Raw genomic sequence first — 23,698 nt, 5'->3', positions numbered from 1 at the left:
AAGAGAAGCCATGGCAGGACAATATGGCAGGTGACATTAAGATTCTGCTCTGTGTATTTACAGGTTGTTACTAAGGTTTTTAAGGGATGGATGTGTATTGGGCTTTGTATGTTCAAGTGGGCAATTATATCTTACCAATTGGGCCAAAGGTTATTGTGTTGTGTGTTCTTTCATGTGTACATTTAAGTGTAATGGAGTGTGGGGCGGCTGGTCTGGGCCACCACGGAGTTGGGATGTGTGTTTCTGGCATGGAAACCTGCCTTGGGAACTAGATAAGTAGAGAGATTGCTGCCAGGCTCAGACTTCTCTCCTGCCCATCCTTCCTTCTCCTCCAATGACAGGCCTCCTTTCCATCCTGTACCTACCTCACCTGTACTTTACAAATTCAGTGGGGAGAAGGTCCTGGTGAAGTCACCTGAGTCCTGAGTACAACTAGGCAGCTGTCCTTGGGGCAGTGGAATTAGCATCAAAATACAGATAACTCCAGGGCAAACCACAACACAGGACAACTTGCAGTGCCCACACCACTGAAGAAAATGATTCTCCCATCCTTGATAGCCATTATGTGCCCTCTCCTCAACTAGGGGTGGGACCTCAGGAGCTTCTTGCCTGTCTGTGGTGGAATGTTGGCACAGGCTCACACAGGTAACCAGGAGCTCCTAAGTACAGTGGCCATAGTGTATCCAGAAAACAGTGTGTCCATCCTGCTCTTCACTCTTCCATTCTTTCTCCCCCTCCCCCTCCTCCTACCTTCCACAGTGTTTCCTGAGCTTTCCTGAGCCTTGGAAAGGATGATGGAGAGGTTGTGTTTAGAGCTGACCCGTCAACAGTCATGTGTTCATAGTGTTTTGTACAATTATAAGTCTCTGCATTAACCGTCAGCCACTGCAAGCAAGCTTCTGACCAAGGCTGAGAGTGCAGCTCTACTGTATGGGTGAAGACATAAGTATAAGGCAGTTTGACACCATGTCATGCGTTTGGCAAAACAGCAGTAAAAGCGGTGGTGCACGTCGTCACCACTGCCCTACCTTCCGGCCATGGGCATTTATCTTACTACTAGGAATGTATTCCCTCTTGTGGAGTGGGCATCAGATCAGTCAGAAAAGTAGTGGTTACTTGAGTGACAGTCCTGCTGTCACTGCCCCAGTGGCCACACCTGGCCTTGCAGGTGCAAATACTTGAGTGTAGAGCCCGCCGCTGGGGATGCCTTTTCTTCAGCAGCACCTGCATAGCACATGGGATGCTAGTGCACTGATTTTTATTTCACAATTCTTTGACGGCAAGATTTCTTTTTATTCATCTTTAGATCTGTGCCATTTGAAGCAGTGCTTAGCTGTTCGTCATTTTTATTTTATGCGTATGAGTGTTAACGCTGCAGGTATGAATGTGCATTGCATATGTGTCTGGTGTTGGTGAAGGTTCAGAAAGGGTGCTGACACTTCTGGAATTAGAGTCAGTAACAGTCGTAAGCTGGCACGCTGGTGCTGGGAACCAAACTCAGGTCCTTTGGAATAACGGTAGAAATTCTTTGGGCTGGAGAGATGGCTCAGTGGTTAAGAGCACTGACTGCTCTTTCAGAGGTCCTGAGTTCAAATCCCAGTAACCACATGGAGGCTCACAACCATCTGTAAGGAGATCTGATGCCCTCTTCTGGTGTGCATGAAGACAGTTACAGTATACTCATACATAATAAATAAATCTTAAAAGAGTAAAAAGAAATTCTTAATCACTCACTGAACCAGCCATCTCCTTAACCAGGGGCCTGGATGTGTTGTTACTGCTGTTTTGTTCTGACAGTTTCTTTGTGTAGCTCTGACTGCCCTGAATTTGCTCTATAGATCAGGCTACCCTCAAACTCAGAGATCTGCCTGTCTCTGCCTCCTGAGTGTTGAAGGTGTGTCCTGCTGTACCTGGCTTCCTAATTGGTATTTAATTTATGTTTATGGTTAGATTGTGGAGTAAGCTTGTAGTCTAGCTACACAGGCAACTGGGTCAGGAGGAATGTGTGAATGCAGGAGTTTGAGATGACCCTGTGCAACATAACAAAACTGTGAGTTACCTTTAGAGTAAAAATGATGTTCTTAGTCATTTTGTTGCTGGGGATTGAACCCAGGACTTTGTGCCTGCTAAATTCATGCAGAACCATCCTTGTTTAATTTACATATTTAAGTGGAATTTCCTGAACATTGAATTTAAGCTAATAATGGCATCTCATAATTTAATTTGGATTATAGTCAGTAGTATTGAACATTGTATATATCCTGGTATCTGAAAGTTTTCATTTGACCTGAATTCTTAAGGAAAAATGGTGATGATGGGTAAAAGTGTGGTCAAGCTGAGCTCTGGAATGCTGCAGCAGGCTAGATGTGTCTGGTCAGAGGCTCTGTTGTGTAATCATTGAACATCGTACCATGAGATTTTACTTCTCTTCCTGAAAGTGTTAGTCTATGAGGCATAGGAAGGTTTGTGTAGACTTTCACTGTAAGACTGTCTACACCTTGTCTGACTACTCTTCATTTTGAGAGAGCCATGCTGGATAACCTAGGAAGATGTCCTTACTTCTGAATGCACTGCTGTTGAGGTTGGGTAAGCAGTGATGGCAGTGGTAAAAGGCTAGAGCATTCGCCTTAGTGGTCGCTAGAAAGAGTCCAGAGAATGCAGACCAGCTGTCTGTCTTTGCCAGTAATACGTAATAAGAGAATTTCCTGATCTCTTCCAGTCATGGTTTCCTGAGCCCAAGCTCTTGTCTTATTTATAACAGTATGTATAGTGTTGTTGTTATTATTATTATTAAAGTGGTACTGTGTACTAGCAGCGATGGTGCAGTTCCCTGTTTGAGTTATCACAGATCAAAGTGTTCCCTAAACGGGACTGTGTGAAATTCTAATTAATGAGCCCTTGGCCTTTTACAAAGAAAACACAAATAAGTAAAAATGGAAAGTTTCTATCTATTGTTAAAATCTGAAACATGATTAAAATGACAAGTCTGTTAGTCTTAGTTTTAAAAAGCAAAACCATCAAATTTGATTTTAAAAAAATGTAGAAATTCCTAGTAACAAGAGGTCATGGAAGAGGGAAGGCCCTTGGGATGATGAACCTTGGTGACTCTGAAGAGAATATAGCACAGTTGGTTGCCTTTTTAAAAATTAAAAAAACCAATGGGGCCGTAGAGATGACTCATTGGGTAAGAGTACTGGCTGTTCTTCCTGAGGTCCTGAGTTTGGTACTGAGAACCCATGACAGATGGTGTCTCAATCTATAATCTAGCTCCAGAGGATCCAGTGTCTCTGACTTCTGCTAACACCACACTAACTTGTATTCACCACATGGGGGCATACACCTACACATAATTAAAAGAAAAAATAAATTTAAAACAATGAAAGTATGAGTCTTAACTTTTTATTTCATTGAAACATTTGGAAAAACAAAACACGGGGCTCCTTGCCAGGGATTTCACTATAATTCGAGCATAGCAACCTTTTGGCTTTCCTTGTAAAAATTAAATTCTCTAGAACCTAGCTGTGGTTGGAAAGCTGCTTTTTTTATAGGATGGTAGCAGTTACTGCAAAGACTCATAACTGGTCAAAATGCTGAGAAGTTAATTGTTGAGTGTTCAGCCCTGTAAATAAGGGCATCTATATCACTCCCTCAATAGCTCAAGAACACAGTGTGTGTGTGTGTGTGTGTGTGTGTGTGTGTGTGTGTGTGTGTGTGTGTGTGTGTGTGTGTGTGAAGAATCTTAAGAGTAGAGGGAGCTGGACGCAGTGTTGCATGCCAATAGTCTCAGGATGAGGCAGGCAGAGGCAGGAGTTCAAGGCTAACCTGGTCTGCAGATCCAGTTCCAGGACAGCCATGGCTACACAAAGAAACAAAGAAACAGAGAAGGAACAGCAGCCTTGGGGGTAAGGCTGAGCTGGTAAAGTGCTTGTTGTCAGAACCTGACTTCAGATCCTTAGCATAAAAGCTGAGCACAGTGCATATGTATCCCCAGCACTGGTCCACAGAGACAGGCGCCTGGTTCATGGAAGCTAATTGGCTAGCCATCCAGCAAAAATAAAGTGGAGAACGATTGAGAAAAACACTAATACTGATCTCTGTCTGCTATATATATACATGTGCATGCACCACCTTGAGCACGTACATACACCATACATAGACATACATTTACATATACATAAACATGCAAGTAGAGAAGAAAGACACTTGACAGAAACTTACATTTGCTTATGTTTACATAGAAATGTTTCATGTTTACTTAGTTATATGTACTTAATTTTACTTATATAATTATTAAAAATATTTGGTGTCACTAGGCAATCATTCTGCCACTAAGCCATATTCCTCAGCTCTCCACCTTTTTTTAACTGAGTTATTTATTACAGACTTTAATGTCATCTGTAAAAGGCAGAGGTGCAGAATTAATGAATTCCTGCCCTGCACTATCGTCCATAAGAAGTGCTAGCATTTAACTCTGGGCAGTTTTTGTTAAAATGTACACAGAGTCAAGTTGGAAATGAGTTCTGTTTTCATGAAGCACAGTATTTGGGGATCCTCCCCCCATTTCAGGTAAAATTTTTTCTTAGCACACTAGCTGAGAAGCACAAATTTAGTACTTGTCTGTCTCCATCTAGTTCTACTTGTCAAACTCTGAGAAGGAACGTTATGAGAAGGAATTCAGCCAAGAAAGACAGCAAGACATTTTGAGAAGAGCAGCAAGAGACTTGCCTGTCTACACCACGTCAGCTTCAAAAGGTAAGAGAAGCTTTTGGTATCACTAGGCAGCCATTCCACCACTAAGCCGTATATGCCTCAGTGTGAGGGAGGGCAGGTCGAGCACACCAGTGCACACAGGAGCTGCTGTGGGTTTCTCAGCAAGGAGTTACTTTTTGTGTCTTCACACAGAATAGCTAGATTTTGAGGCTACATTGTTAGAAACTTAAGAGATTAAGTAAAGGTGCTTTGGTATATTAATTTTTTTATGGATGTGACCACTACATGATTTATGAGGTATCTTGTACAGATTTCTGACTAAAGAAATTAAAAACAGGTCAGAAAGCCAAAGAAACTCTTATTGTACATAGGTCATGCCAAGGTCAGAGCATACACTTTTGACTGTAAATGTGGTTCATAATATTGTTTGTGAGGTTTTCTTCATTTATGTCCAACAAGGATGAGAGGTCCCTTGACTCCCCTGCCTCCTGTTCTGTTGCAGTTTCTTCATTTCAACATGAGAAAAATTGTCTATGTCCCTGGGTTGCTAGAAATATTAAAAAAAATATTAAATGATATAAGGTCTAAAACACCTGGGTGTGCAGCTTAGTATATGATGACGTTTTAGCAAATCTCATTTCCAATAGGTCATTTAAAATAGTTATTTTTTATATAGAATTTTGAAATAACTGGTTTATCATAGTGATTGTAGTTCTCTATATTAGATGTTTTAAACCCTAGTGGGTTTATAAATTCCCAAGCTGTGCAAAATTTGGGCAGTGTATAATTGTCAAAAGTCTGTTCATAGATTTCTTTTTATTTTTTTTTATTTATTTATTTTTTTTTTTTTTGGTTCTTTTTTTTTTTTCGGAGCTGGGGACCGAACCCAGGGCCTTGCGCTTCCTAGGTAAGCGCTCTACCACTGAGCTAAATCCCCAGCCCCAGATTTCTTTTTAAAGATAGTCTAATTTTGTAGCTTTGGGTAGCCTAGAGCTTACAGTGATCCACCTGCCTCTGCCTCCTTGGTTCTGAGATTAAAGGCATGTGCTACTACACCTGGCTAAGACCATCCAGGGTTAAAGTAGTACATATTGCCCCTAAAGATAAATAGCTATTTGAATTTTTTAAAAAATGATTCTTAACTAGGCCCAGTACCCGGGTAGGAGAATTATAAATTCAAGTCGAGCTAGTTCTATATTTTTGAGACAGGGTCTCTCTGTATTGGGGCCCTTGTTGTCTTGGGACCCACAACTCATGATGTAGACTAGACTGGCCTTGTGTTTACAAAGATCTCCCTCTGCCTCCTGCTTCCTGAAAGGCACCGTTAATGTGTACACCGCTAGGCCTGGCTGTGTTCTGTTTCTTAACTCAACAATGTTTTATCCCTTGATGTGTGTCAAATTCAGGGCCTCTCATAGTCTAGGCAGGCACTCGACTCCTGAGATAGAGCTTGCGCCCTCAGCTATATCATTTTTAACCGTGAAGCTCTGACACCAGCATGTGGTAACCATTCATTATGTTTAATAGTTTTCTTCCTGACTTACAACAGATTCAAGGATCTTACTTAGTACAGTAACCTTGCAAGCCCTGCATGGTATACCAAGTATTAGGTGGAGCCACAGTTACATGACATACACAGTCCATGTCAGTCAGCGTTGCCTTGGTAGCCCTAACACACCATGCTTAGCTACCTTAGTAAGTCTTCAATAAGCCAATTAAAGGGATTCATAGAAATTCAATTCCCCCCTCCCCCGTCCCCCGAGATGTATTCAGTGGCTCCATTGGAAGAAAGACAGCAAGATCTGGTGACTTCCCTGAGCCTGTCTCTGGTGTCCTAACAGGGTTAAGTTTAAATATGAGGCAAGAGGGAGACATAACCAAGCAGTCCTGGTCCCTGTATGGCTCAGCACATCTCTGCAGCTTCCGTAGGCCTTTGACTAGTAAATCCTGGGAGACAAGTTCCTCCTCTGGTTGTCCCTAGGACCTCAGTTGTCCTTCTTCCTGCATGAGATTCCTTGAGAAATTCCTGCTTCTAGATGTCCACTGTTTGAGTAGTTTGATAGCCTAAGAGGGGGTTCCAAGTGTCTCTCCGCATATCTTTATTTCTGGCACATTTTATCAACAAAGAAGCTGCACCTTGGATTCCTGTTCTATGATTTCAGAGGGATCCTCTGTCAGGGTTCATTATTCACCTGAGCATGTGCCTTTTGATTCAGTGTCTGTCCAGTCAGAGCCGTTCTTGTGTCTCTAACTTTGAAAGGAGACTTGTACTTTGTTCACCTTTATTTCTGGAATTGGGCGGTTTTTGCCATGCAGAAACTCCGAAGAGCACTGTCCACACTGTGTGCCTGTCTTCAGCGCTGTCCTGGCTGCTCTGTACAGGAACCTGAAGCTCCTTTGACTGCAGCCATTTCCTTATCTTCCTATTGAGCAGTGCTTTCTCTGTCTTCCTCCCTCCCTCCTTTAGACAGGGTTTCACTGTGTAGCCCTAAAACCCCTCGTAATCTACCTGTCTCTGCCTTCCAAGCGCCGGATTAAATTCTTGCAATTCCACAGCTGACTCCAACCCATGTTTTCTACAGGGCCTGCTGCCCAGATCCGTGCAAGGTGGTCACAGGTTGAGTGGAGGGAGGATGTAGAGCAGTAGAAAAAGGGAACACGAGGTGCTTGGCTGCTTTCTGATCCTGAACTTACCTTACACGAAGCCTTATGCTTCCGTTTCCTGTGTGGACTCAGCATTGGTGGCGCTGCCTTCAGCTTACTGTCTTTTCCTCAGTGGGATGTGTGTTTTATGTGGGAAATTCCTGTTTGCAGAATAGTATGCTATAAATATAAACCATTTTCATCTATAAAGTTATTCTTAGGGATTAGAACAATAAATGGCTCAGCAGTTAAGAGCACTGGCTGATCTTCCAGAGGACCCAGGTTCAATTCCCAGCTCTCAACTGTCTGTAATTCCAGTCCTTAGGGATCCGTTGCCCTCTACAGCCTTCAAGGCCACCAAGCACAAACTGGTTTTACAGAGCATACATTCATGAAAAATACTCAATCCCCCCCCAAAACAAACAAACAAAAAGCAAAAACCCCAGACATTCTTCTTGGTGTTTTATTATTTAAAATAGCTGTAATGAACATCCTTGTCTTTTTTTTTTTTTCCGGAGCTGGGGACCGAACCCAGGGCCTTGCGCTTGCTAGGCAAGTGCTCGTTTGTCATTTTTTAAATATTTATTTTTTCTTAGGTTTAGGTATGTGTGTCTGCATGTAGGTATGTATACTAGGAGGCCAGAGGTCTGGAGCTGGACTTAGAAATGGTTAAGATCACTTGACATGGGTTCTGGGAACTGAATTCTGATCCTCTATAAGAGCAAGCAGTTTTCTATCACAGACTCTGTTCCTTCTAAATAGTCTTCATTTTTCAAAATAGTGTTCGTTTGTTTTATTTCCTCTGAAGTCTCCTGTATCTCGGACTGGCCTTGAACTCCAGTTGTAATTAGTTGATAATGACCTTGAACTGCCTCAGGCCTCTTGGGTACTGGGATTATAGGCATGTACTGATGTGTCTTGTACATGCAGTGGTGGGCTTCAAATCTAGGGCTTTGTGCATGAATGCTAGGCTGTACTGTGCCTCTGAGCTACATCCTCAGTCTCTACCCCTTTGTTTTCTCAGATGTTGTAAAATTAGACCACTGTCCTTACTGTCTGATGTCATTGTCTAATATGCTATTTATCTTGTTGACTCTGTTCGTCCCTAGAATATAGTGCATAAGCTTTACAAAGCAGGGATTTTTGTTGAGAATACCTGGCACATAGAGGTGATCATGTCTTTTGAACAGTTGAATGTGAATTAAGTAATACTGTGACATGTATTAGAATTTATTTAGAAAGACGTTTTTGTTGTTATTGCAAAAGTGTGTGGTCGTTGGTCTAGGGTAGGGATAGATGCAGACAGCAGTATTTAGAGGGTCTTTAAATAAAGCTATTCCAAAACTTCAAAACCAGAGTGCTTTAAGATGGCTCCAAGTACATTGATAAGCTATTATAGACACTGTGCTATATCACAAACGTTGGCTTGGGACTCTGGACTGGAGTTCTGGCCTATTTCTGTTATTAAGCTTGGTGTCTGGCCTTCTGCCAGTCACTTACTTACTGTGGATCTGCTTTATTTAGTTTGAAAACTTCTGGGAGGATACATTGTGAAGTTCCCTTTCTCTTGACATTTTGAGAAGCTCTCTGGTATACTCTGGTATTTTTAAATTAGTCATTGTCAGTTTCCAGAATATATTCCAAAAATGAAGCTTTATAAATTAGTTAAGCTTGCACATAGTCTCAGTTTGGGTTTTATGGCTGTGAAGAGACACCATGACCACAGGAACTTTTATAAAGGAAAACACTTAATTGGGGCTGGTTTTCAATTTCAGAGGTTCAGTCCATCGTCATCATGGCAGGAAGCATGGCATCATGCAGGCAGACATGGTGCTGGAGAAGGAGCTGACAGTTCTACATCTTGATCCACAGGCATCAGTAATGAATGAGCCACTAGCCTGGTTTTGAGCGTGAGACCTCAAACCCCACCCTCTAGTGACAAACTTCCTCCAACAAAGCCACACTCACTCCAAAAGGCCATATCTCCTAATAGGGCCACTCTCTAGGACCTTTGGGGACCATTTTTATTCAAACCACCACACACCTTTAAGTTTCTTCCTTTTTTTCTCTCTCTAGCTATCCGATATTGTGAAAAATGTCAGTTGATTAAACCTGACCGGGCCCATCACTGCTCAGCATGTGACAGGTGAGCGTTACTTAGTTTGCTTCCCTTTAGCTCTAACCTGGCACTTGGTGACAGACAGACAGGCATCATGCTTCTTCATATGAACTATCATAAATGATGATGTAAGCTAGACTCAACTAGAAGAGTTTCTCTGCCAGTTGAATAGACTTTTAACCTTAAACATGCTTTCTGTACTATGCTTAATGTCATGTTAATGAGCCAATGATTACAACTTCCTTGTAAAATTTGATTGATTACTTCTTGAATTAGAGACTATAATGATGTTTTCTTGTTTCTATTATCAATGTTGATATTTAAACAAAAAAATTAGTGAAGTAAATACTATAATTGTTTTCATCTGCCATCACTTCCACTTTAATCCTTGTTTTCATGTGAGAAGTTAGTATAAAACCCCGACTAGTCCAAACCACTTAGAAAAGCTGGTCAACTTCCTGGGTGTTAGATTTCTCATTCTTACTTTGTGAGATCTGTAGTCTCATTTTCTACATGTATAAAATAAGTACTCTGGAGGGAGGGAAGCTTGGTTTGGCTTTGGTTCTTTGTGACAAAAGGATAGTAGTGATCACCATGAGGAAACTTTATGTTAAAGAATGGATGGCTTAGCCCTTAATACTGGCTACTCATGCAGAATTCGCTGAGTTCAATTCCTAGCAACCACATGGTAGCTCACAACCATTTATAATGGGTTCTGATGCCCTCTTCTGACCTGCAGGTATATATGCAGACAGAGCACTCACATTAAATAGATAAATCTTTTAAAAAAAAAAAATGCAGGAACATGCCCATCCCCATCCAGGCGTTAGTGTCTGCTCAGTGCTAAGGATCAGTACTGTTGATCTGAGCATGCTCATAGTGCTAGGGCCATCTGTTTCTCTCCTTAGTGGATTGTTATTTTTAAAGACTTACTTGTTTTATATGAGCACACTGTAGCTGTCTTCAGACACACCAGAAAAGGGCATCGGATCCCATTACAGATGGTTGTGAGCCACCATGTGGGTGCTGGGATATGAACCCCAGACTTCTGGAAGAGCAGTGCCATCTCTGCAGCCCTCAGCTGAGGTTTAAAGTGGGCCTTTCTGATGCGCCAAGAGTCATACTCATGTGGGAGTAATTTGGTCTGGTCCAGTGGGCTAGGTGCGATGCAGCTGACTTCACAGTATAAAACCTTGTTACAGGGTATCACAAGCTACCTATGTTTCTCCGTTGCTTCTTGAGATTTAGTTTTAAGGGAATATTTTTAAGTTCAGTAAAATAATGAGAACTAGAGTCAGAATTTTTCTGTATGAATTTTCTTATGCTTGTTTCCTAGATGTGTTCTTAAGATGGATCATCACTGTCCATGGTATGTATGAGAAATAGGAAATTGCCTAAGCCATGGGGGTCAGGGTTGGGCATCAGAAGCAGGAAATTGAGAATGATTTTTTTTCTTGTGGTACTGTTTTTTAAATCCTGAGTCCCAACACATTCTAAGCATACGGTCTCTCTACAACTAAAACCGTATACCCAGCTCTAATATTCCTATATTTGATTCAGTTCAGTTACTTATATTTGAGCACAATTGAATTACTATAATATACATAGACAGACAGACAGACAGACACACACACACACACACACATGTATATATGGATAGGGATATATATTTTTCCCTTTAAAAATATCTTCTGATAGATACATAATCCAAAAGTTGATGTTAAAAATTAACATTAGAGTTGCAAAATCTATATAATGTTAATTTAAAACACATCCATAGTTAAGTACTGTTTGTTTCCTACTTCTCACTTGACTATTGCCAAGGAATGATGGTGTAAGGCCTCTCGTCCTCTTTCTCCTTAGGATTAAAAGACATACATTAATTTACTGTCTTAACCACCTCTATCCGGTCAGCGGTGTCATGTGGGCAGCTGCCAGAACTCTCACATCTCACAGAGCCAAGCTATTTGATGAGACTGACCCATCCTTCTCCCACAAGCCCTGAGACCATTTTGCGTTTATGATTTATTTGTCTTATTTTTATAATGCTACTTTCTGTATTCTTCCAGGGTGAATAACTGTGTGGGATTTACTAATTACAAGTTCTTCATGCTGTTTTTGTTGTATTCTCTGCTGTATTGCCTTTTCGTGGCTGCAACAGTTTTAGAGTATTTTATAAAATTTTGGACGGTAAGTCTTTTTTCTGTTTTAAACATATGTAAAAGATACGTATTTGAAAGAGTTACTTAGTATTTTTTTATAAGTAGATCGGATTAGATTTTATAATGGTGCAGACAGGGCTATCATTTCCTTCATATAAATTGCATGTGTACTTGTAAATACCGTACATTACATAACTAGAAGTGTCTCTGTGGGATGCAGATCACTAAGCTGTCTTAAAGAAGTAAGTCCTGTAGCTTGGCTTGATAAGACTCACTGCATTTTTGCAGTCAGAGTGATGCCCTTGGGCCCAGTCTAATACTCACTTCCTGTTTGCATACTTTTTTTTCCTCAGAATTTTAAAAAAGATTTATTTTTATTTTGTGCATATGGATGTTTTGCCATATACCTATGTGCACCATGGATGTGCCTGGTTCCTGCAGAGATCAGAACAGGGTATCATATCTTCTGGAACTAGAGTTACAGAAGATTGTGAGCTGGCATGTATGTTCTTTTCAGATTTTTAAAAAGTGACAAATAGTTGAAAATAATCATGTTTTAACAACAACAAGGGAATAAACTTTATCTGTGAGAGGAAAGCATGCAGAAACAAGCATCTAGTAGGTCAGTGACTGGGGAGTGACTGGGATGTGCTGTGTACCAGGAACAAGGCCCACATTAGTGCAATAGTGTGCACTGCTGTCTGGGGGAGAATGACCTGTGAGTGTGTCCTGGCTTCTCTGGAATGTTAGAGAGGTGTGACAGTGCTCACTGCTCTGAGGGACTGCCAGGAGAAGAGACATGGTTATTCCCATTTTCTTGGGGCTATCAGGTACCATTGCAAATGCTTATCTATTCAGAATACATAATCAAGTTCATATCTTTTTAATTTGTAAATTTATATTCTTGAGGGGAAATAACTACAAAAGTGTGAAAAGAACTCTTAGAAATCTTAGAAGTAGTGTAGGGGGGTTGGGGATTTAGCTCAGTGGTAGAGCGCTTGCCTAGCAAGCGCATGGCCCTGGGTTCGGTCCCCAGCTCCGGAAAAAAAAAAAAAAAAAAAAAAGAAGTAGTGTAGGAACAGACAGCTGTTCTTTATTAATAACATTGTCTTGCTATTTGATTTTTATATGTTTATGTGCTATTGATACAGTTTAGAAGTAACTTTAAAATATATAAACTACCTTTTCATTAAATCTTTACATATCTGAATATTCTTCATCTCTATTTTTCCCCTTGTGTCATCAGTCCCATTAAATGTAGGCTCAGTCCTGACTGAACCTACACTGCTGAACCCAGTATCCAACCTTCAGTTGATCATTACTGAGCTGGCAGACATGATCAAGCTGTCATAGAAATGCACATTTCAAACCCACTTCCTGTTTTCTTTCCATTCTTTTTCCCTGTGCTTATTTCATGTAATGGGAAAAAAATCTGTACCAGTTCATTGGTTGACAGGCTACAGTAGTGATGTCATCTCTGAGTTCTTATTTGTCCTCTGATACATGGGTCTAGCAGCAGGCAGATCTATATAATTATATATTCTTTTTTCTTTTTTTCGGAGCTGGGGACCGAACCCAGGGCCTTGCGCTCGCTAGGCAAGCGCTCTACTGCTGAGCTAAATCCCCAACCCCAAATTATATATTCTTATAATTTAAATTCCATGAAGGCAAGAAATTTTTGTCTTTTTCATCAGTAGAACATCTAGGATGTTACCTGGCATACAACACAGTAGGTGTTTAGTAAATGTTTGTTGAATGGTAAAATATTAGCGTACACTGCTCTTTCAATTATGACTTTTGGAGTAATACTTAACTGCACAAAAGTGATTGATTTTAAATTAATGTAAACATGTAAATGAAAAGCATCCAGTAGATATCTCTCTGTGAGATGGTCTTAGCTAGTCTAGTCTAGAACTCACTGTGTAGCCTAAGCTCCTGGCAGTCCTCCTGCCTCAGCTTTTTGAGATGTCTTTGGTTTTATTTTTCTCTTTGTAAGTCCCAGACTGTTCCTGTCCTCACCATGTCTGTGTCCTGATGCCTTGTTGTTGTGGTTGTTGTTGTGGTTGTTGTTGTGGTTGTTGTTGTGGTTGTTGTTGTGGTTGTTGTTGTGGTTGTTGTTGTTGTGGTTGTTGTTGTGGTTGTTGTGGTTGTTGTTGTTGTGGTTGTGGTTGTTGTGGTTGTTGTTGTGGTTGTTGTGGTTGTGGTTGTTGTGGTTGTGGTTGTTGTGGTTGTGGTTGTTGTGGTTGTTCTTTTCCGGAGCTGGGGACTGAACCCAGGGCCTTGCACTTGCTAGGCAAGCGTTCTACCACTGAGCTAAATTCCCAGCCCCCTGATGCCATGTTTTTATACTACTTCCTTAAAGTGCAGCACCTGTTGGTTTATGAACAGAGTTGTAACTTTGTTCTGCGTGTGTAAGACTGTGTTTATTAGTCATAGCCATATCTTTTTATGAGCTCTATTTTTGTTTTGACTTTTTCTGATTAGTTTTATTTTTAAGATTTATTTATTATGAGTACAGTGCTCTATCTGCATGTACACCTGCAGGCCAGAAGAGGGCATCAGATCCCATTACAGATGGTTGTGGGCATCAGATCCCATTACAGATGGTTGTGAGCCACTGCGTGGTTGCTGGGAATTGAACTTAGGACCTCTGAAAGACCAGCCAATCCTCTTAACCTCTGAGCCATCTCTTCAGCCCCTTTCTGATAGTTTTTTATTTCCACAGAAAAGATACTAATCTTTATGATCTTGATATTGATAAGACTTCCTTTAGTAAAATATAGAAATCCCCAGTGGTGAAAACTAAAGTTCGTAATTGAGGGAACACTAAAATTGGCAGTTTCTCCTATCAGGAGCCACTGTGCATCTGTAGACCTGTACTCTGTTGGCTGAGATAGGTTTGCCTGGGCCTAAGCTGTAGAGGCCAGCTTTTACCACAACACAGCAAAGTCTCCAGGGTGAAAGGCAGCCCCAGTGTTCATGCCCCTAACATTATCATCTTCGTGGCACAGGCTGTCTTGAAGATACTTACCATCCTCTGACACTTGCTGAAAGCCTCCATTCATATTTTAGCTTGTATCTTCCAAACACATTTTGGTTTTCTCAAAGTTTTCTATTTTTAAACTCTTTTCATTTGTGTTTCTGGCTGCTCTCTGTTTGATATGAGACAGTACAAGTGGTCATCCATTTTCTTCTCACACTTTCATTGTTCACGTTTTCACAGTTAAACCATGATTTGGCAGAGGAGGTAACTGTGGCACACAAATGTGTTCACATATACTCTTCCTAACACCTGGAATAAAGTTTAAGGTGTGTATATGTTTTGTTATTACCCTGCTCTGGTGAGACCCACAGAGCTAGAGCCTACTGCTGCTCAGAAGGTAATTACTCAAAGGCCCCACAGAGAACAGATACAGCCTAATAGAAGCGAGGGACGATTATTCAGGGGGCTCAGCGAGGGCAACAACTTTGGAGTCTAAAAAGCTTTAGGAATAGCCAGTCTGAATAATCTCAGTGGATTTTTGGATGACTAAACTAAAGGAATACTGCTTCCTGGTGGGGGTGGCAACAGGGAGGGCAGGCTTGGAGTTCAGGCTCTGGATTGGTTAGCATATGAAAGTTGTTCTTTTTAGTGTGGAGTTCTTTTCTGAGTACCAGCCAGCGTGTGAGGGCAGTATCGCCCTAAGTCAGTGAAGCCCAAGATCCCAGAGTGTTTGTCCAGGAAGTTAAGGAGCCATGGTTTGTACAGAGGATTGTTGTTACTACAGTTATCAGAGTGAGAAGCTGAGATTGGAGAGATTAGGTAACTACCCAGGTCACAGAGTATAGAGAAACAGATGATAAGGTCAGGTCTGTATTGCAAAGCCAGGTGCTTCTTAAGGTCATTTGTTAGTTATAAGCAGTGTACAGTACCGAGTCATGGAACATAGTTATGTCCAGGAAATACCTTTATGTTTTAGAGATTTTTACTAAAACATTGTAATTGAGGCTGCCTGGAGAGATGATGGCTCATTGGTTTAGAATACTTGTTGCTCTTGCAAAGGACCCAGGTTTGAGTGTTCATATCTACATGCTGGCTCACATCCATTTATAGTCTTGAACATGGTCCAGTATATATGTGCACACAAAAGCCACTCATTAAAATCAAATCCTTAAAAATGTGTGGTTTTTAAACTGTAAGCAAACTTCATCTGGCATACTGTGCACACCTTTAATCCCAGCACTCAGGAAACAGATCGCAGTGAGTGTGAAGCCAGCCTGGTCTACGGAGTGAGTTCCAGAACAGCTGGAGCTCTATGTGAGCTACTTGTCTCAAAAACAAAACCAAAAACTAGATAAGTTCTGCTCAGTGATAGTTTGTGTGCATAAGGGTTTTGGTCAACCCTCAGCAACGTCAGGGAGATGCAGCCCAGCACTGTCCCAAGAAGGTGCTTCCTTGTGGACTTCTACGGACATGAGTTTTAGGGCAAGTCAGCATTGGTGAGTTTGTTGAGTACAGAGAAAACACAGTTCATGCTTTAAAATAGCAGTTCTTAACCTGTGGGTCATGACCCCTTTGGGGGCCAAACGATTCTTACAGGGGTTGGTTGAGTATCAGATATCCTACATATCAAATATTTACATTACTATTCATAAGTAGCAAAACTATAGTTATGAAGTAGCAGCAAAAATACTTTTATGGTAGGGAATCACCACAATAAATATGAGGAACTGTATTAAAGGAACATCAGGAAAGTTTGTGAAGCACTGCTTTAGAGTTGAGCAGGTGGTGAGAGAAAGATGGGCAGGAAAATAGCATCATGCTCTCAAGGCCTTGATGTGGACTTCTCCAGGGTGACCTGCAGATAGCCTTTTGATGGTTGCTTATGAGTTTGTGGCTAAGTTACATTATTTGAAAGATGTAGTCTAGACGAGTTAAAATGAACCAGAGTTGAATATTTTGCTAGTAAAACAAAACTGAACTAGCTTAGTTATTTCTCTTATTTTAAAGAATATGCTTCTGTGAGTTTGAGGCTAATGTGGTTTCCATTGCATGTTCTAGGCCAGCCAGAGCTACATGGTAAAGCCCAGCCTCTAAAACCAAAATGAAGTCTTCAAAGTGGTTTTTGAGGTGTATTTTTTTAGACTTGGGGCTCACAGAAGAATGCTAATACACATAAATTCAAGATCACACTGTGTCCAAAATATGCAAAGTTTTATACATCTTTCTTTTCTTTTTTTTTTGTTGTTGTTGTTCTTTTTTTTTTTTTTTCGGAGCTGGGGACCGAACCCAGGGCCTTGCGCTTCCTAGGTAAGCGCTCTACCACTGAGCTAAATCCCCAGCCCCATACATCTTTCTTTGAGATGTTAGAAAGACAAGCATCTGTTGCCAATGCCAGCTTTATTAGTTGTGTTAAGTTTCTGGACTCTGAGTACAAGGTGCAAACTGGACCTCATGGTTAAGCAACCAATCTACCTTCACATACCTGGGTGCTTGAAATGGAATAGATTGCATATTAAAGTGAATGGACAAGATGGGCTCACAGTGAAGATTTGACCCAAGGCATAAGGGAATTGGTAGATGTCTCAGGGAAGAGCCTTTAATCTGTTGGTGTCACTGGACTGTTTTGGTTATACTAAGGGAACCTTCTCTCCTTGTATTCTTGTCTATTCTGTAACTCACTGTAGACCAGGCTGACCTCACACTCAGAAATCTGCCTGATTCTGCTTTCGAGTGCTGGGATTAAAGGCCTGCACCACCACCACCCAGCTCCCAAGGATCTTTTTACAGCTACATTAGACTCAGGAAGGACACTAAGGAGAAGCCCAGTGTCTTAGGGTTTTACTGCTGTGGACAGACACCATGACCAAGTCAAGTCTCATAAAGGACAACATTTAATTGGGGCTGGCTTACAGGTTCAGAGGTTCAGTTCCAGTATCATCAAGGCAGGAACATAGCAGCATCCAGGCAGGCATGGTGTAGAAGCTAAGAGTTCTACATCTTCATCTGAAGGCAGCTAGTGGAAGACTCACTTCCAGGCAGCTATGAGTAGGATCTTAAAGCCCACACCCACAGTGATACACTTCCTTCAACAAGGCCACACCTTCTTACAGGGCCACTTCCTAGACCAAGCATATACAAACCATCACACCCAGAATCCTGGAAGAGAAGGGCTAAGTGATAGAGGGGCCTTAGAGATGTCTGGTGTTAGGAGTGTATGTCTCATGTCTGTCTGCCTCCAGTAGAGTGGGGAAAGGAGTAACATGCTAACTTGTCTGTGCTGAGCTGAGTCAGCACAGCTGCCATCAGAGGCTGCCATTGTTTCCCAGCTGAGACCGCAGGAGCAATGAAGTTGCTGAGTCATCAGATCTCATTTCGAACCACTAAGAAACCTGAGGTTAAAGACTTACATACAAATGTACCCGCTAAATGTTTATTTAGTTCTTTTAGACATGGAAAAGTGCATGTTTAGAGGGGCTCTGAGATGTGCTTGAAGAGAGAAATGTTTTTACTTGTATTTTTCTTATTTTTTTGGGAAAATGTAGATCCTAAATTAGAGGACAGCTCCTTATATTCCTTCCAAATGCACACAACTGATAAAGCCTAGTTTCCAGGATAACGTTTTTATAAGTTAATTTTCTTAATGCATTGTCTTTGTTTGCACAAGCTTTGCCGCAGGAAATCTACAGAGAATTGCCCAAAGGTAAAACACATTATTGCCATGACATTCTCATAGTCTTTTACAGAGTGAATGTATGTAGTTAAAATTTGCTCTATAATTGGCAAGATAGACTGATTACTGTGTTTCAAATGTATAGTGGTTTTTCTGGGAAAAAAAAGGTAAGTATCAGAATAATGCAAGGTTGTAGTGACATGATGTTTAGTGGTAAAGCTTTGGAGTCCCCAGGTTCAATCTCAGTCTGTCTGTCTGTCTGTCTGTCTGTCTGTCTCTCTCTCTCTCTCTCTCTCTCTCTTCCTCTCTCTCTCACACACACACACTCTCTCTCTCTCTCTCTCTCTCTCTCTCACACACACACACACACACTTCAGGTAAGTCTGTCAGAGTTGTGTGTGTATAGTTCGTGATATAAGCACATGAGTGTACAGGTGCTCACACACGTGGGAGGCCATATTAGATGTCTCCCTCTACCATTTGCATTTTAGTGCCTTGAGACAGGGCCTCTCACTGAACCAGAGGCTCACTGGCTAGCATACTGTCCTGGTCTGCCTCTCAGCTCCTTACAGGGCTGTGTGTAGCCATTCTCACTACTTACGTGAGTGCTGAGGTTTCAATTCAGGTCTATGGGCTTCCAGAAAAAAATACCTTTACCCTTCTAGTTCTCTAATCCCTGTCCAACGCTTTTTGTTTTAAATTAATTTTTTTAAATTATAGTTGTGTATATGATGTATGTACATGCTTGCAAGCACACAGGTTAACTTTGGAAGTCAGTTCTCCTTCCAAATAGGTTCTAGGGATGCAACTCGGGATGTTGGGCTTGAACAAGCACATTTTAACCTCTTGAGTCTTCTTACCGCCTCTTTGGTCAGAAATTTAAAAAAGTAAAAGAGCAAGTGTGCGAGAGTGTGTGTGTGTGTGTGTGTGTGTGTGTGTAGCTGGAGTTGTAAGTAATTGAATTGGGAGCCATTGAGCTAGGTGCTGGGAACCTCTGGAAAAGCAGCCAGAGCTCTTAAAAAGGAGTCATCTCTTCAGCCTGTTATTGTTCCCCTCAAACTGCCCTCCTCTGAGACAGTCTCATGTATCCAAAGATGACCTTAAACTTACTGTGCAGTCAAAGATGACCTTATTCTTGAGTACTAGTATTAAAGGAGTGCACTCCCATATCCAGTTTCTTGTCAGGCTAGGGACTGAACCTAGGACCACATGCACACTAGGCAAGCATCTTTCTGACTGAACTACACCCCCAGCCCCTTTATGGTCAAAGGCTTCTTCCTAGCCATATTTCTGTAAGAAGGAATGACAGAAACTGTTCATTCTTCAATACCTTATGGCAGCTCTCACAAATGACAGTTACCTACAAAGACTCCCAAGAAAAAGAAACAAGGATGAGAAGGTGGGCATCAGCACATCCAAGAACATGGGCAGCAGTAAAACTGAATATATCACATCCTACTTGTTTTTAGAGCATATTAATTAAGCAACTGCTCTTATGCAAATTGAAGTACCCATGTTCCTCTGGATGCTGAGGAAAATCTGAATATGTATATAGGGTGTCAAAGAAAATTGCTAGGGAGAAGAGTCCGTCTTCTCATTTTATTGCTGAATCGCTGAGATTATTAGATGTTTAATGATTAATTAATTTATTTATTTATTATGTGTCTGGGTGGGTATTTGCCTACCTTTATATCTGTGTAGTACGTAGTACGTGCCTGGTGCGCCCCAGAGGTCAGAAGAGGGTGTTGGGTCTCCTAGGACTGGAGTTACAGACAATGTGGTAAGATGCCATGTGGTGCTGGGAAGAACAGTCAGTGTTCTTAACCCTGAGCTGTCTGTCCAGCCCCTAGGGACAGTGTTTAAATTACTGGAGTGTTTACAGGCTCAGCCTGCTATGAAGGTCCCATCATTTGCTTCTGTACTCATTGCTCAGAATACATGGTCTTATTTTATTACTCTTCATGTATGACTTTTTTTTTTTTTTGGCAGATTCAATATGAAGAACTAGATTATAAATTACATTTTAGAGATTCAGTATCCTTACAATTAACCCTTCTTTCTTCTTTCCTCAGAATGAACCAACAGTTTTAACGTTCCCCAGCGCAAAGTTCCCCAGCGCAAAGTTCCATGTTCTGTTCCTGTTCTTTGTGTCTGCAATGTTCTTCGTCAGTGTGCTTTCACTGTTCAGCTACCATTGCTGGTTGGTTGGAAAAAATAGAACAACAATAGGTAAATAGACTACAGTATTTTTTTTTATTTTTTTTATTTTTATTTATTTTTTTTTTCGGAGCTGGGGACGGAACCCAGGGCCTTGGGCTTGCTAGGCAAGCGCTCTACCGCTGAGCTAAATCCCCAACCCAGTATTTTTTTTAAATGACCACAAATGAATGTGAAATGTATAGAAAGATTATAGTAGGTGATAAAAGAAATGAAGAGTAATTATGTGTTTAAACTTGACCGTGTTGGGTACAGTGGGTGTGTAAGACTGGGGTTGAAGAGGATTGCAGAAATGACTATGTGTATGATTTATGGCGAAATTTATTGTTTATACATTATAAGTAAAAGCTATTACTCTGAATGATAGATTTTCATGCCTTAAAGTAGTTCATTCTCAGACCCGAACCATTTTAAGATTTATTTATGTATATGACCGCACTGTCCTTGATACACCAGAAGAGGGCACCAGATCTCATTACAGATGGTTGTGAGCCACCATGTGGTTGCTGGGATTTGAACTCAGGATCTCTAGAAGAGCAGTCAGTGCTCTTAACCACTGAGCCATCTCTTTGGCCTGACCAAAACCATGTTAAATCCTTCAGTTTGTCTTCTTGCTAAGACAGAGCAGGATACTCCTTGTGTATTCTTGACCCCCACAGATATACAACCTGACTGGCATATGTTCTAAAGTTTAATACTTAGGAAATGTTGACTTAGTAGAGTTTCTTTCTTTCTTTTTTTTTTTTTTAAGATTTATTTATTATATGTAAATACACTGTAGCTATCTTCAGACACACCAGAAGAGGGCATCAGATCCCATTACAGATGGTTGTGAGCCACCATGTGGTTGCTGGGATTTGAACTCAGGACCTCTGGAAGAGCAATCAGTGCTCTTAACCTCTGAGCCATCTCTCCAGCAAACCCCCCCCCCTTTTTTTTTGGTGGCAGGGTCTCTCTACATAGCCCTAGCTGTCCTTGAACTCTCTTTTTGTTATTTCGGTGTTCTCCCTCCCCCTCCCCGGAGCTGAGGACCAAACCCAGGCCCTTGTGCTAAATCCCCAACCTCTCTTAGTAGAGTTTCTATTGCTGTGAACAGACACAGCAGCTTTTATAAGGGAAACATGAAATTGGGGCTGGCTTACACTCCAGAGGTTTAGTTCATTGTTGTTAGAGCAGGAAACATGGTGGCACGCAGGCATACACTGAGAATTCTGTGCCTAGATGGGAAGACAGAGCAACACTGGTCCTACCTTGAGCTTCTGAAACCTTAAAGCCTGCCCTCTGTGACTAACTTTCTCCAAGACCACACCTCCAATAGTGCCATTCCCTGAGTTTGTGGGGCCATTTTCATTGAAACTACTACACGTCTTTTTATTTCTACTTTGTTTCATTTTTCAGTGAAATTTAGTGCATAGTATTTTTGTTACTGCTTTTGTTCTTTTCTGTTTTTTTCTAATTTTTAAAATAAAACTACAAAGCTGGAGAAATGGCTGGATAGGTAAGGGTGCTTGCTGCCAAGCCTGATGATCTTGAGTTCAGTCTGAAGAGCCCACGTGGAAGAGGAGCCCACATGGAAATATAACCAACTCCAACAAAAAAACCAAACCAAAGCAGATTTACATAGAAAAATGGAATTACTGTCCAACTCCAGTTCTAAGGGACCCAGTGCCTTCTCTGGCCTCTGAGCACCAGACACATATGGGCTGTACATACGTATTCAGGCCAAATATCTATACATATAAAATTAAAAGAAAAACTATTAATTTCAAAATTGACAAATCTGGTAGTAGTACCATTTTCACTGGTACTGACCAGCTAGATCTAAGGAGCAACTAGTTATTACAGATGGGAGTCACACACTTTAATTTGTTTCTCAAGAAGCTTGTTTCTTGTGCTGGGAGTCTGAACCCTTGTTTGTAAGAGTCATAGAGTAACTCAGCTGGGTCAGCCTAAAGGAAGCAGAGTCAGGATTTGGTTTTGCACTGTTTGAGAGGTTTCAGCCCTGGTCCACCTCCTGTGCTGTGCTGTGGGGATCCATATTCCGTGCCAGGAGCATGTGGTGCAGCAAAGCTGCTGACCCACCCCCAGCCAAGGAGGAGAGAGGACCCCTCAGGTCCCATTAAGTTCTTTAAGGACATTACCCTTCCCTCCTTGAGGTGGTGCCATCGGCTAGCAGCTAACCCTTGAGGACATATCTTGGGAAACAGTTGAGTTCCAGACCAAAGCATGTGTGTCTAGGCACACTGCTGTTATCCTGAAATAATTTTTTCCACAATTTTTTATTAGTGAAAAATCAGATATGTCATGAGTTAGCCTGTGTGCAGATACTTCCAAAATTATAGAAATAAGCACTATCCCAAAGAGTACTATTAATTCTATGCAACATAATATAATGTGATATTTTTGTGTAGTGTAATTCAGCCACAGTGAGATCATGGGCAGCCTAAGACTGTCAGAAACACTGAGGGTGGAAGCAGTGGTAAGGTCAGTCAGCCTCCTCAGCTGTTTGCTTTATTAATCAGGTGTCCTTTTGGGGGAGGATGCAGTGGTTGGTTTTTCAGGACTGGGTTTTTTGGGGTTTTTTGTTTTTTGCTCTGTAGACCAGGCTGGCTTGAAAATCAGAGATCCACCAGCCCCTACCTTCCAAGTGCTGGGACTAAAGGTGTGCACCGCCGCACCCGGCCCTGATTTTCCCCACTCTGTTCTTATCTCACCTTTCCTGCCTTCTACACACATCTGCTTTTCCACTTGTGCATGTCAGCCTTACTGTAAGATCTATCTTAGAACTCTGCCTGAGACTCTGTCCTTTCCTCTGTGTCGCCTTTGCTTTTATTTGCTTTTCTGTATTGTCAGTCTGACTCCAGCCTGTAAGATGTTGAAGGACTTTGTCTTTAAAAACAAAGTATAACTTTTCTTCTGATATCTGTATTTACCCAGACCTCACTCTGGATCTCTTTACACTAAAGCTTGAAGCAGTGATCTCTAATCTCCCTCTTTTGTCTCATTGTCTGAGCATTCCAAGCTCTATCCTCATCCTCACCTACCCTACCCTTACCCCAAGACACAGCCTCTATACTACAGGATTAGCTGCCTTTACTTCTGTACTCACAACGGCACAGTACTTAGTAAATGTAGGTTTTGCTAGACTAGATTTATAGATATTCTACCCAATTTTTTGTTTAGATCCCAATACC

The 23,698-nt window shown here is 41.4% G+C and overlaps 1 protein-coding gene across 12 annotated transcripts in view; it reads left to right on the top strand.

The window, feature by feature from the left end:
- Nucleotides 1-23,698, top strand: part of Zdhhc20 (zDHHC palmitoyltransferase 20) — a 58,912-nt gene that overhangs the window by 22,602 nt on the left and 12,612 nt on the right. For 7 of the 12 annotated variants that reach the window (XR_015638027.1, XR_015638026.1, XM_087585698.1 and 4 more), the window contains 6 exons: nucleotides 4,632-4,752; nucleotides 9,430-9,499; nucleotides 10,809-10,841; nucleotides 11,542-11,662; nucleotides 18,282-18,317; nucleotides 20,360-20,516. Coding sequence is in view for 8 of the 12 variants with exons in the window: in XM_087585692.1 (XP_087441818.1) it covers nucleotides 4,632-4,752; nucleotides 9,430-9,499; nucleotides 10,809-10,841; nucleotides 11,542-11,662; nucleotides 18,282-18,317; nucleotides 20,360-20,516 (538 nt within the window). In the remaining 4 variants the exon portion in view is untranslated. The remainder of the gene's footprint in view (nucleotides 1-4,631; nucleotides 4,753-9,429; nucleotides 9,500-10,808; nucleotides 10,842-11,541; nucleotides 11,663-18,281; nucleotides 18,318-20,359; nucleotides 20,517-23,698) is intronic. The other 5 variants (XR_015638028.1, XR_015638029.1, XM_087585697.1 and 2 more) reach the window with 1 other exon arrangement.

The sequence above is a fragment of the Rattus norvegicus genome, chromosome 15 (assembly GCF_021556685.1).
Source record: "Rattus norvegicus strain SHRSP/BbbUtx chromosome 15, alternate assembly SHRSP_T2T, whole genome shotgun sequence".
Taxonomy (NCBI): Eukaryota; Metazoa; Chordata; class Mammalia; order Rodentia; family Muridae; genus Rattus; species Rattus norvegicus.
Note: the sequence above shows the minus strand (reverse complement) of the source record. Positions and strands in the feature narration are given on the sequence as shown.